Source organism: Heloderma suspectum, chromosome W (assembly GCF_057233095.1).
Source record: "Heloderma suspectum isolate Gila_16-S chromosome W, 16-S_ref, whole genome shotgun sequence".
Taxonomy (NCBI): Eukaryota; Metazoa; Chordata; class Lepidosauria; order Squamata; family Helodermatidae; genus Heloderma; species Heloderma suspectum.
The window spans coordinates 1,776,024-1,789,570 of NC_139475.1; the positions used below are offsets into that span (position 1 = coordinate 1,776,024).

Sequence of the window (13,547 nt, forward strand, 5' to 3'; positions counted from 1 at the left end):
TGTAAGCATCCCCGCCTCACCTGCTTTCAGGGTGCATCGCTGCAAAGATAAATGCATGCTGGGGGAAGGGGGGAATGGAAGAGGAGGAGGAAAGGAGTTATCTTTTGCCCTTGCATTCATTAGCCACAGCAAAAGCCTCAAGTCCATCCTTACAGGAGGAGGGTCTGTGGGATGACAGGCAGTTGGGAAAGCCCTCTCGGCTGCTTCAACTCTGAATAAGGATTTTTTTATTCAGACCATCCTGGTCTGAGTGGAGAAGAACCTCGCAGCATCCACTCGAACTATACGGCGAGCTTTATTGGAAGCAACCTTAGTGGGATTTTTGTAAACGACGGGGAAAGATGAGTAAGATAGAGAACCAATATTATTTGATTAATAAGTTAATAACAATATTAACAACCCCCCCCCTGCATATGTATGAGTGATACCATTTTTGAAATTGGATGCTTTGGACCCATGCTGAAGGAGACATTTGAAGCCTTGTAAACCTGCCACTGACTAGGTAGTCGAAATGCATTTAGCAAACAACAACGTTAAATTCTGCAGACTGCCTTTGTAACTTCATGCTGTAATGCTTGGAACAGGAATAGAGAGACGTTTTGCCTGTCCTTATAACCCTTGCATATTTTTAAGTAGTTGGCTGAAAAATCGATGTTTATCCGCACCTTTTGCTGTATAATTTTAGCAATGTCTTTACACTGTCTTATCAATGTTTTTATAGTGTTTTATGGATCGTGTCACGAAATCCATTTTTCTTTCTGAGATTTAGCTGCTGGCCTGGCAGGAACACGTTGAAGCCACCTGTGTGCATCGCCATAAAGCTTTGTAGTCTCCAGGACTTCAAGGTCAGAGCTGCATTTCTGCCAAAATTAGACAGACTGATTTCAGCTGAGTTGCGGCGAGAGCTTTTCACTTCTCCCTCCCCTCCTGGAAGCTGAGATAGTTATCCAGCCTGACAGTGATGGGCTATGGAAGCTTGTCTCACACATCTCAAGGGCCTGGTGGTGGTGGTGGTATAAAACTAGGAGGGGTGGTCTTGCTGTTCGGTCTTCAGTGTTTGGTCTTTGTCTTCAGGACTGGTCTTTGGACTTCATTTTCAATCTGGTCTTCATTTTGATCTTCAGTCTTCAACTCCTAACTGGCTTTTTGGCCTGGGAACTTTTGGATCCTGTCCTAAAGGAAGACCCCTTACTTCAGTAAAGGATAGGATAAGCAGTACTTTATTGGTTTTGCCTGCAGCATTGCTTTGAAAGGTTTCTCTGATGTTTTAAAGGTTTTCTCTAATTGCTTTGGGTTCTCTCTGATTCCCTCTGAGATTTGTGTACCTTTTATACCCCTTTCCCTCTTTCTTATTGTTAATAACTTTAGAATCATAGAATAGTAGGGTTGGAAGGGGCCTACAAGACTATCGAGTCCAGCCCCCTGCTCAATTCAGGAATCCAAGTCAGAGCATCCCTGACAGGTGGCTGTCCAGCCTCGTCTTGACTGCCTCCAGTGTGGGAGAGCCCACCACCTCCCCAGGTCATAGGTTCCAGTGTTGTATTGCTCCAGCAGTCAGCAAGTTTTCCCTGATGTTGAGCCGGAATCTGGCTTCCTGTAACTGGAGCCCATTATTCCGTGTCCTGCACTCTGGGATGATCTTCACATCTATTTCAGAGTTTGTATGTGCTTTAATCCACTTACGCCTTTGTACTGAATTCAGAGTCTTCTATTTTGGTCTTGCTGCTGTTTAGAATTCAGGGCTTGGGGTGTGAAATACAGGGTGACAGCTTGGACCTTATTTCTGTGCCCCAAGTGTGTCCTGGAAGGTCTGAGTATCCCCTGGCTCGGGCTGGGTTTGGATGTTAAGGGGTGGTGGCAGTCTACTGGGTAATCTGTTTGCCTGCTGCCCACACGGCAGGAAGTAGGGTGTTTGGGGGCAAACTCCCAGACTCCCTTCCTTCACAGACCGCATTACTAATTTTTTCTTGTGCCTTTTGCTGTGCAATGTTATGCCACATTTTGTAAGTGTTTTCCAGCATTTTATAAACCTTATTATATCTTTTTTACTTGCGTGCACGATTCTCAGTTTGCCCTGATCTCTCATTCTCCTTCTGTGTCTGAATTTAATCTTCTGAGATCTGCCTTTCCCCACCACTGCAGCTCGAATTGCCTGTGGGTGGTCTGACATATACTAAATATGGCCTTTGCCCAATTCATGGCATCTTCTCAGCGCTTTTCCTTTGTGGGTTGTCTCAGAAGGAAGTCCTGTTCGGCAGTGGGACAGGCCACCCCAGGAAGTGGTAGGGTCTCCTTCGCTGGAGGGATTTAAGCAGAGGGTGGATGGCCATCTCTCAGGCATGCAGTCCTGCACCCTGCATTGTAGAACCTACATAGAGAAGAGGGTGGACTAGATGTTCTCCTGGCTCCCGTCTGACTCTTATATCATGCTAAATGTGCACTAAGGATGAGGCTGGTTGTCACAGCATCCGTTGTCCATTTATTTATTTATTTATTTATCCTGCCATTTTTCCTCCAGAGAAGCCAAGGTGGCTTACAAGATCCTCCTCTCTATTTCACCCGGACAACAACCCTGTGAGGTAGGTTAGGGCTGAGAGTCAGCAACCGGCCCAAAGTCACCTAATGAGCTTCATGGATGAGTGGGGACTTGCACCCAGATCTTCCCGGTCCTGCCCCAACACTCCAACCATTATGCACACTGGCTCTCATTGGCTTTTTAAAGGCATTTTATAGTTAGCCGACAGCTGGCTATGTATGGGGCGATAAATGCTCATTTTACTAGGTTTACTTTAAAAATCTATGAGCGCCTTTCTACAGCAAATGGTGATTACTCCCGAGTGAATGTTTTTAGCATCACAGTAACAGAAGCAAACAAACTTTATTCCTGTAGTCATGGCAGTGCCATGATGAGTTAAGCAAGTGGAAAATTTATTTATTACATTTATATCCCGCCTTTTTTCCTCCAAGGAACTCAAGGCGGCGTACATAATCTTCCTCATCCATTTTATCCTCACAACAACAACCCTGTGAGGTGGGTTGGGCTGAGAGTCTGTGACTGGCCCAAAGTCACCCAGTGAGCTCCCATGGCCGAGTGGGGACTCGAACCCGGATCTCCCGACTCTCAGTCCAGCACTCTAGCCACTACACCACACTGGCTCTCAATTTAAAATTGTGCATGTGCTCAGAAACTCTCTCTTTGGCAGCTCTGATTAAACATTTTTGGCCGTCTGAAGACAAAGAGCATTAAGTTCAGGGTCTAAAATCACCTAGTCCATTATTGCTCCTGGCGCTACTAATCAAAAGGTATTGTGGCCACCAATTTGGGTGGCTTTAAAAAGGGATTAGACAAATTCCTGGAGGAGAAGTCTATCAATGGCTACTGGTCCTGAGGCTACATGCTACCTCCAGTATCAGAGGCAGTGTGCCTCTGTACACCAGTTGCTGGGGAACATGGGTGAGAGGGTGCTGTTGTACTCATGCCCTGGTTGTGGGTTCCTGGTCGACAGCTAGTTGGCCAGTGTGTGAACAGAATGCTAGACTAGATGGACCCTAGCAGTAAGCCACAGTGAACATGGTGGGGCTTACGTCTGAGTAAATATGCATATGGGTTGCACATGGTAGTCAATGCCAGCTTTGAGTTACAGTCAATTATTCAGTTAAGTAATTGATTAAATTTGTAGATGGGGGGGGGGGGACACATAGTTCTGAAGCCAAATAATAAATGTGCTTAAGTTAGATGCTTTTATTTCAGAGAAGCAAGCAAGCAAGCAGTGGGGAAAAGTCCCACTGCATTCAACAGGACTGAGTCCCACATAGGAAGGCTTCTGCAGGTCTGTGAAATTTCCCCCTGGATTCTGGAGTTCTGAATTAAGTGGTCTTTCTTTCACAGTAGAACCGATGCATGAGAAATTACCTGCTGATTACACACACACACACACACACACACACACATATATATATATATATATAAATTTGTTTCTCAATTTTCTACAGAGGGCAGCACATGTAATCATTGAACTGGAAGGGTCATTTGAGGTCATCCAGTCCACCCCAGGAAGCATCTACTGCATACCTGATAGGCGGCTAACTGGCTGCTGCTTAAAAACCTCCAGCAAAGGACAACCCACCTACCACCTCCTGAGATAGCCTGTTCCACTGGCAAACAGCTCTTATCATTCAGAAGCTTCTCCTAATGGCTAATTGATATTCCCTTCCTCTTCTAAAGCCAGGAGCTGGATGGCTGGGCATGCACATGGATGCTTTCTACTTTCTACTTTTGTTACTTTTCTTTAACAAAATGGGGCCTGCTCGCAAGTAAAGTGCCTCTAGCATCAGGGCAGTGGAAGCGGACTCCATTTTACTCCCCTGCTCATGCTGTGATGTAAATGCATGATGTACATTTAAAATGTGAAACTGCACATGCACAAAGTATCTCTTTTTTCAGACCTGGCAAATGTTTTCCCCTTTTCTTTTGCTCCAACACAAGAGTGTGGAACAGGCCTAAAGGGCCAAATCCTGCCTCCCAGTCTTCCCAGATGGCCACGTCCCCTTCTCCTAACCCCACCGACTTTCCCCTGACCACATGTCATTTGACAGTTTCCCGGCTATTGCACAGTTTTCCTCACTAGAATTTCCCCCGCTCCTTTTGCCCCCAAGCATCAGAATGGCCCCCATCCCTGAGAGCTTCTCCAAAATTGAATTCAGCTGTTGGGCCGGAAGAGGTTCCCCTGTCCTGCCCTGACATATCAGGAATGTAGAGGCAGTTGCAGAGCATGGGGTGGTAGATGGGGGGGAACAAAATGTGAGCTGTGAGCTTCACTGCTGAAGACAGGCCCACAGCTGTGCAAAGAGGGACCCCACAAAAGGCCATTAGGATCAGGGTCTAAGATTACCTAGCTGCACTATTGCATGCCCCCTGACATGTGAGGAGAGGGAGCTTACGCATAGAGAAGCCGGTAAAGGAGGTTAAGAAACCACCTTTGATTTGGTTCACCAACATGGATTCAGTTAAAGGACATAAAGCCTGTACTTCAGCTAACTAACCTACTTCCAGGTCTGCTATACATCAGGCAGGGATTAAACTCTTTTCGGCAGAGAGATGGATGGCTTGCGAGGTGGTGGGTTCTCCTCTGTTGGAGGTGATTAAGCAGAGGCTGGATAGCTAGATGTCAGGATAGCTAGATGTTGTATCCACATCCCACATTGCAGAGCCTGCATTGAGCAGGGGGTTGGACTAGATGACCTCCAAGGAACCTCCAGAGTCTATGATTCTGTGATCTTCAGAGAGCCAGGGGGGCGAACACCTGGACCGAGGATAGGGCAGAGAGGACCTTCACATGGGAGTGGAGCTGGTTCCCTCCTACAAACATCACAAAGCTGATGAGATGGGGGTTGTTCATGGCATCCTCCTCTACATGTTAGTCTTTTTGCCTGGAAGACATTTCTGAAAACAGCTTCACTCCTGAATTATTCATCCCCTGACCCCTACAGACAACTTTGATAGGAAACTTGGATAGACAGATTGGCAACTGAATACGCAGGAAAGACACCAAAGTGTTAAATTCCCTGATTCTTTCTCTTCACTAGATGATCCCTGCTGTTGAGATCAGGTCTTAGCACAATAATGTAGCATTTGGGGAGAAAGATGCAACCCAGGAGACCAGCCCCAGAGGCCAAGATGGAGAAGACCTCCACGGCCACCATGGACTTCCCCTTGGTGCTCAGGTAGGTGGGCACAAAGGAGACCCAAACGCTGCAAAACACCAGCATGCTGAAGGTGATAAACTTGGCTTCGTTAAAGCTGTCCGGCAATTTCCTCGCAAGGAAAGCCACTGTGAAGCTGACAAGGGCCAGGAAACCCATGTATCCCAAGACAGTGTAAAACATGGTGGCTGAGCCTTCATTGCACTCCACTACGATCTCTCCAGCCAGGGAATGGAAGTCCAAGTTTGGGAACGGGGGAGAGGTCAGCAGCCAGACAGCACAGATCACAGCTTGGATGAGGGGACAAGCCAGGACAATGGCGTTTGTCAGTTGTCTCCCCAAGAGTTTTCTGGCCATGTTTCCTGGCTTGGTGGCCATGAAGGCCAGAACCACTGTCAGGGTTTTTGCCAAAATGGAAGAAACGGCCACAGAGAAGATGATGCTGAAAGCAGCTTGTCGGAGAAGGCAGCCAGCCTTTGTGGGTCGACCAATGAAGAGGAAGGAGCAGAGGAAGCAGAGCAGGAGGGAGATGAGAAGTACGTAGGTGAGGTCTCGGTTGTTGGCTTTGACGATGGGCGTGTCACGGTGTTTGATGAAGATCGCCAGCACTAGAGATGTGATCACAGAGAAGAATAGAGCTAGAGAAGCTAAAATGAAGCCCAGTGTCTCTTGATAGGAAAGGAAGTGGATCTTCTTGGGGATACAGTGATCTTGTTTCTTGTTTGGGTGCTGATCTTTTGGGCATTGTGCACAGCTATCTGCATCTGGAATGAGCAAAAGCTACTTAAGTATCTCATACATAAGAGATATGTTCTTTGTGTGGGGGCCAGTTCAGCCCACAAAAAAGGTGGTGGCAATGTCCATTCTGTAGCTTACTGTACACCTAAGGGTAGAACTTCCCTTTTATTATTTTTTCTTTAAGCTTCTGCAATGTATTTCATAATACCAGTGTCAGAAAAGGTACACAATGCTTTTCTTCTCTTCATATGATGGCCCCATGTACCAGACTCATGTTAACATCCTTCAAGGAAGAACAGCTCAGATTCTGTAACTGGAGATTAAATACTGGTAACTGTAAGAACTGAACCACAATCTGTCACCTGCAGTGTCCTTTGAGTGTGCTAATAAATAAATAAATAAGTCATTTTATTCAGATGACAGACTGTCCTCTGACGGGATGTGTTGGTGCAGAGGCTGGGGAACAGGTTACACAAATCACTATAGGTAAATAGGGCTCTCCGTTTGACATTGGGGTAACATGCTGCAGTTGTTACAAGGTTGACCAGCCACCTGTCCTGATCAGTGTTCTGCCCAAACTACTTCAGGTCTGATGCCAAAACAACCAAGGTAGGAAACATGGAGCTTTAAAAATCATGCATGGAAAAGTGAACCAATGCAAATATGGAAGAAAACCTACAGATTCTGTACTTGTTTGAATAAGGAAATTTACTGGGAGCCATTATTTTATTGTTTAAATAAACAATTTCTTTAGGAAAGTGTGAATACTTTGCAAACCAGTAAACCATACAAGTATGCAATCCAAAATGTTATCAATACAGAAAATATTCCTAGGGGAAATAGCGGACTTATCTCCTTGTCTATCATCTTTCCATTGTCCCTAGTCCACTCTTGCCCGAGTACGTTCTGCACTTTTAAATAGCTCTCAGTGCTTGAGATACCTGTCAAGTTAGAAATCGTCCCCTCAGGACAATGGACACATTCGTAGCAGCAATCCGGCTTCCCCTCTGGAACTTTTCTCTGGTACCCTGGAGAGCACCTCTCCACGCATCTGGCAAAGGGCACCTTCTAAAAGAGGAAGAATGAACAGTTGAGCATTTCCTAGTGAGTGAATTTGTACTAAACAGGACTCTGAATCACACAACGGAGTTTTCCATTATATGATGAACAAGATCACCCATTTAGGATGGCCAAATCTCTTTTGGACGCCTGCAAGTTACATAGAACCATCATAAAAGAGGCTCACATAGAACATGTCAAGGGCTCCTTGGAGGCCTCTCTCAGTCTAATCCAGTAGCCAAGTCCAGACACAGACAAAGGGATTCTTTTCAAAGCTTTATTCCTCTTTTACAACTTAACAGCTCTACTGGTAGCAACTAGATATGAGCAGCAGAGCACCTATGCCCTACGTTGGAACAGTTGGTCCCCGTTTGAAAGGGAATTACTGGCAGACCCCTGAACTTAAGGACTAGGGAGAGTCCCTCCCCTTTTCCCTTGGATCCTCTGGGCGCAGCCGTTGTTTGCGCGCCAACCGGGCACTACGCCTCCTTTCCGCGCCCTCCATTTGGCGCCGCTCTCTACGTCAGCGTCGCGCGTCCATCAAGTCTGCTTCCCGCGCTCTGTCACTCCCAGGACTGCTATCTAAGCTAGGAATGCTGGTGGGAGGAATCTCCGTCAGCTGCGGGCCCTGGGAAAAAGGGGCGCGCTCCTCTCCCAGGAGCGACTGCTCTTCCTCAGAATCAGAACTATTCTGGGATTCTATGGGCTCAGTGTCCACCCTGACAGAACGGATCTTAGGAGGCAGAAATTGAAATATTGAAATCTGCTGTATCCTGTTGATGTCAAGGGGGTGCTTCCCCCACAAATCCCTTCCCCCTCTCATGGAATCAATGAGGCCCCACACACACCCTACCACCCCCCACCTCCTGTGACATGGAGCTCTGTTCCTCTCTGTGCATGGAGAAAGTGACCTGGTCCTGCAAAGGTCATATAAAATATATTCTGAGACAGAAACAGGAATATTGGACGTTGCCTTCTACCAAGTCAGACCGTCTGCTTTGCCCAGTATGGTCTGCACTGAGTAGCAGCATCTCTCCAGGGTTCCAGACAGGCCTTTTTCCAGCTGTATCGGAATCTGGGACTTTTGCATACAAAAGTTCTTTGCCACTGAACAACCCCTCCTTGGATGTAATAGGCCTTTGGTCTCATCTAGAAAGACATCTTCTGTCCTCAAGGGACAGAACTGCAATGTTCTTTAGTTCCCCCATGACCCCAGAACTTTCTCTTCAACCCCACCTCTGTAGTCCACACGATGGTGTCAGAGTGAATGGTGAAGTTTTGGTCTGGGGGAGCTCCCAGATCCACCCGTCCAACTTTCACAGGAGTAAAAGAGTTATTTGGGAAGAGAATCCAGTTCACAATATCGTATCTCTCGCTCTTTTTATAGAAAGAGACTTCATCTCCAACATTGTTGTTAAACTGGACATTCCTCAAAGAGGCAAGAATCTGAAATGGAAGAGAGACTTAGAAAACGGGGTAATTGTGAGTGAGTTTTGTTGTCTGCTAACATGCTGTGACTGCCGTTAAGGTGGGAGACTGTTTTCCCTGTACTATGTTGTTTAATTTAATGCATGAGATTCATCTTCCTTAGGCACTATCTGCTTGAATATGTGTGCCCATTTGTTTGGGGTCGTTTGGCTGGTGTCTACTTGCTACAACCCACCCTCATATCTTTGAGTGGGAGCTGGAGGGAGCAGCAAAGAGCCCAATGTCTGGGGGTCTTTGGCTGGCTGTCAAGAAGGAACATGGGACAGGTGGGGGCAATACTGCTTTATAGACTAGAACTATGCATTTGGGATAGAGGATTTCTTGATTCTTCCCTCCTCACTATCCACAGTTGTAAATCCAAAATTTACAATTTTGTAAATTGTGCGGTGCAGTTGAAGGCACACTTGGAAGAAACTGATTATCTAGACCCATTTCAGTCGGGCTTCAGGCTTGGGCATGGGACAGAAACGGCCTTGGTCGCCTTGGTGGATGATATGAGGAGGGCTCTGGATAGGAGTGAATGCTCCTTCCTTGTTCTCCTCGACCTCTCAGTGGCTTTTGATACCGTTGACCACCGTATCCTCCTGGACCGCCTGGAGGGGTTGGGCATTGGAGACACTGTATTGCAGTGGTTCCGGTCCTTCCTCTCTGGCAGGTACCAGAGGGTAGCACTGGGAGAGGAGGTTTCGGACCCATGGCCGCTCACTTGTGGGGTGCCACAGGGTTCCATCCTCTTCCCGATGCTATTTAACATCTCTGTGAAGCCGCTGGGGGCTATCATCAGGAGGTTTGGGGGGCAGTGTCATCAATATGCAGATGACACGCAGCTCTACCTCTCGTTCAAATCTTCACCAAGGTTGGCTGTAGAATCCCTGTCCAAATGTCTGGAGATGGTGAGTGGCTGGATGGGGAGGAATAGGCTAAAGCTGAACCCTGACAAGACCGAGGTACTTTTGGTGGGAGACAAGAGGAGGCTAGGGGATGTTGACCTGGTGTTGAATGGGGTACGGCTACTCTTGAAAGACCAGGTCCGCAGCCTGGGGGTCATTTTGGACTCCCAGCTGTCCATGGAGGCTGAGGTGTCAGCTGTGAGCCGGACAGCGCTGTATCAACTCCATCTGATACGGCGGCTGCGCCCCTTCCTTCCCGACCATCTGCTCCCATCGGTAGTACATGCCCTGGTCTCCTCTCATTTAGACTACTGTAATGCGCTCTACGTGGGGTTACCCTTGAAGACGGTTCGGAAGCTGCAGCTGGTACAGAATGCGGTGGCTCGCCTGATTAAGGGCAGCTGCCGGCGAGATCACATCACTCCAGTGCTGAAGGAGTTGCACTGGTTACCAGTTGTTTTCCGGGCCAAATTCAAGGAGTTGGTTTTGACCTTTAAAACCCTATATGGTTCCGGCCCAGCCTATCTTAAGGAGCGCCTCCAGCAGCACCAGACAGGCCGCTTAACAAGATCAGCCTCGGATGGCCTTCTCTCTGTCCCATCAGCCAGGACAGCTAGACTGGTGGGGACGAGGGAGAGGGCCTTTTCTGTGGTGGCCCCCACTCTGTGGAACTCCCTCCCTAGGGAACTCCGTCATGCCCCCTCTTTAATGAGCTTCCGTCGTGCATTAAAAACGTGGTTGTTCAGGCAGGCATTTGGGGTGGGTTAGGATATTTAAAAAAAAAAATTATGGTAGAATTTTATTGTTTTAAATTGTTTTATGGTATGTTGTACATCGCCCAGAGTGGCTGGGTGACCAGCCAGATGGGCGATTAATAAATTTAATAATAAATAAATAAATTCCCAGCTGGGGCTAGCAGGGAATGATGGCAATTGTGGTCCAACATATCTGGAGACCACCAGGTTGGAAAGGATGCAAGAATTTTGGGAGGGCCTTTTCTGTAGTGGCCCCCACTCTGTGGAACTCCCTCCCTAGGGAACTCCGTCATGCCCCCTCTTTAATGAGCTTCCGTCGTGCATTAAAAACGTGGCTGTTCAGGCAGGCATTTGGGGTGGGTTAAGGTATTTTAGAAAATGTTTTTATTGTAGAATTTTATTGTTTTATTGTATGTTGTACATCGCCCAGAGTGGCTGGGTGACCAGCCAGATGGGCGATTAATAAATTAAATAATAAATAAAATAATAATAAATAAAAACAAAATTATCGCAGAAGTACTATCAGTCTCTGCTGTTTTTACTCACTTTCTATTGCGCTTAAGGGATGTTATGGCCATGAAAGAACATCCATGGGGTATTTATTTCTTGGGATCTTTAGAATGAACTCATAGGCCTTCTCCCAGGTTTACCCTTTTCTTCCAGGTTCGGACTATTGGTAGGAACCAATGCACCTTTCATAAGATTGCCAAATCTGAAGGAGGACATTACCTGCCACGGCTGAAAGTTCAGAAGCCTCTTTCCTTCCCCCATCATTCCACCTTTGGATACAGATGAGGACACAACATGTAATGCATGTGCCACGGAATAGATGGCATTGTAGATGTTGTTGCTGTGGCTGGACATGCTCATTTGGAACATGGAGGTTGGCAGATCTTCTAGCTTCTCCGCCCCAGTGCAGTTTTTCTTTCCCCTTGGAATGGTTTGGCCTGATTTCAGGAACTTACAAATAAATACTCTTTCCCACCAGTCACGGAGAAAGACGTCACCTTGCGGCCGGAGTGGGTCTAAAGCCCGGAGGAAATTATTGAATTCTGGCACATCCCTTCTGTGGACTATGAAGTGCAAAGCACCATGGAAGCCTTTGAGATCTCCCCTGTCCAAGTGGGGTCTCGTCACAACCATTTCCCAATGGAATGTCATGACCCAAACCTTCCTGAAGAGGGTCATGGTCTTTTCTTCATGAATAACCAGGAAGACGGTTAATAGTTTTATAATACTGGTGTCCCCAAAGACAATCATCACTTGGGGCTCAAACCAAGAATTAGGAATAGAACCAGTCAGTGCTTGATGCAAAAGGAGATGGTTTGTTGGCATCAACATGTCAGTGGTGGCCACACAGATATCCTTCCGCTTGAGCATGGGTGTCAGTGTCTGGATGAATTCTTGACCACTGTCATCGCTGGGAGCCACCAGCCCAACCCAGTTCCAGTGGAAATGCAGGAGCAGCCGGACTAAGCCCACGTATTGAGCCATTTCATTGGGCTCAATTGGGTAGAAGGAAGGAAATTCCGTTTTCTGTCCTGGAACAGGGTCAAACAAGCCATAACCGAGCTGAGGGAAGGAATTTCCTGTTAGTCTGTTGCGGAATTTTGTGGCACTTTAAGGACTGGCGCATTTGTTTATGGCATCAGCTTCTATGGACTTCTACAGCCCATTCAGATGCATGAAGTTTTATCCTGAAGGAAGACATTCATTTAAAAATGGATATCTAAATATAAAGTGAAGCTTTATGATGTCCTTAACACTCCCCCCTCCCCCCCAGTATGGATAGCACCTCAGAAGTCAAGGCTGCCATGGAGGTAACACTTAAACACAATTCCTAACTATTGCAGAGAATAGGCCCTTGCGTCTATCTTCAGGAAATGTGTAAGCATGTCAGGGAATTTCTGGCTTCTGGGTTTTTCCCCATAAATGATAGCTTGGTCAAAGTGGTTCCATGCTGTGTGGAAATACGTCTGGACACACAAAACTAAAGACATGACACAGGGTTTGCAGAGCTTAATCAGACACCCCTGAAGTGGCCCTAGTCCAAACACTTTCTGTTTTCATCCTAAGCCATGTGGCTGAATCATATGCTACTGTGTATGGAAATGGCTCCCAACACTGACAAATGGTACATTATTGCACGTGTTGGGAAGGGGGCTTGCCCCAGTCCCTAGACAGGTAGCTGCGTTAGTCGATTGCAGCGAGAACAAGAAGGCGTCTTGTGGCACCTTGTTCAACTGAATCTTCAAGGTGTTTCAAGACTCCTTGTTCTTTCTCCCAGTCCAAACCCTTTTCTTACATAGCAGACCCATGACCAGCTGGGATTAATCATACAGTAGACACCCTAGATAATTGGCTACCACCAAAGTTATTGCATGGCAGGATAGCCAAAGTGGGAAGACAGTTTTTTCCTGCCATTCAGAATCAAGGCAACCCACCCACTGCATGGGAAAATCTGTTCTCAAAGATGGGCCTGTCCGTCTTTGTGATCCTGAGCTCTGCAGTTCCCCCACATCTCTCCCCAGATGAATCCCCTTACCTGTGGGATCTTGAAGACACCCATTATGGATGCAATCTCCCTTGAGGATTGGGAGTCGAGACCCCCAATAATGGAGAGCAGTTGATCATGTCTGTGACATTTATAATTAGGAAACATTTGCTGCTGTGTGGAGAGGAGAGAGAGATTGTTCAAGTAGATCCATCTTGCTATGGTGCTGTGGTCATAGATGCGGAAGCCAAGGGTGTGGTTGGGTAGGAGAGCTGGATCCTTGTTGAGTTCCTTGATGGCAAACACCAAGGCCAGGATTTGCTGGTAGTACTTTTGTATCATCCTACAATGATGAGAGTGACATTGGGTGGTGGGTGAGGATCCCAACAGAACTGGTAAGAAGTAGAGGGTTAAAACATC

The 13,547-nt window shown here is 46.9% G+C and overlaps 1 protein-coding gene across 1 annotated transcript; it reads right to left on the bottom strand.

The window, feature by feature from the left end:
• Nucleotides 1-5,556: 5,556 nt before the first annotated feature.
• On the bottom strand, nt 5,557-13,469 carry LOC146333925 (vomeronasal type-2 receptor 26-like). Its single transcript, XM_084825301.1, has 5 exons — nt 13,179-13,469; nt 11,804-12,205; nt 8,737-8,946; nt 7,383-7,509; nt 5,557-6,467 (listed from the first exon to the last, which is right to left on the bottom strand). The coding sequence occupies exons 1-5, from the start codon at nt 13,467-13,469 to the stop codon at nt 5,557-5,559; spliced, it is 1,941 nt and encodes a 646-aa protein (XP_084681427.1).
• Between the last annotated feature and the right edge of the window lie 78 nt (nt 13,470-13,547).

Bases quoted from the DNA above. Each gene is read 5' to 3' on its own strand.
- LOC146333925 (XM_084825301.1), bottom strand. From the start codon at position 13,469: ATGATACAAAAGTACTACCAGCAAATCCTGGCCTTGGTGTTTGCCATC. The intron at 12,206-13,178 runs GTAAGGGGATTC...TCCTTCCCTCAG, and splicing joins GTGTCTTCAAGATCCCACAG to CTCGGTTATGGCTTGTTTGA. The intron at 6,468-7,382 runs GTATCTCAAGCA...TGCTCATTCCAG, and splicing joins GACGATTTCTAACTTGACAG to ATGCAGATAGCTGTGCACAA.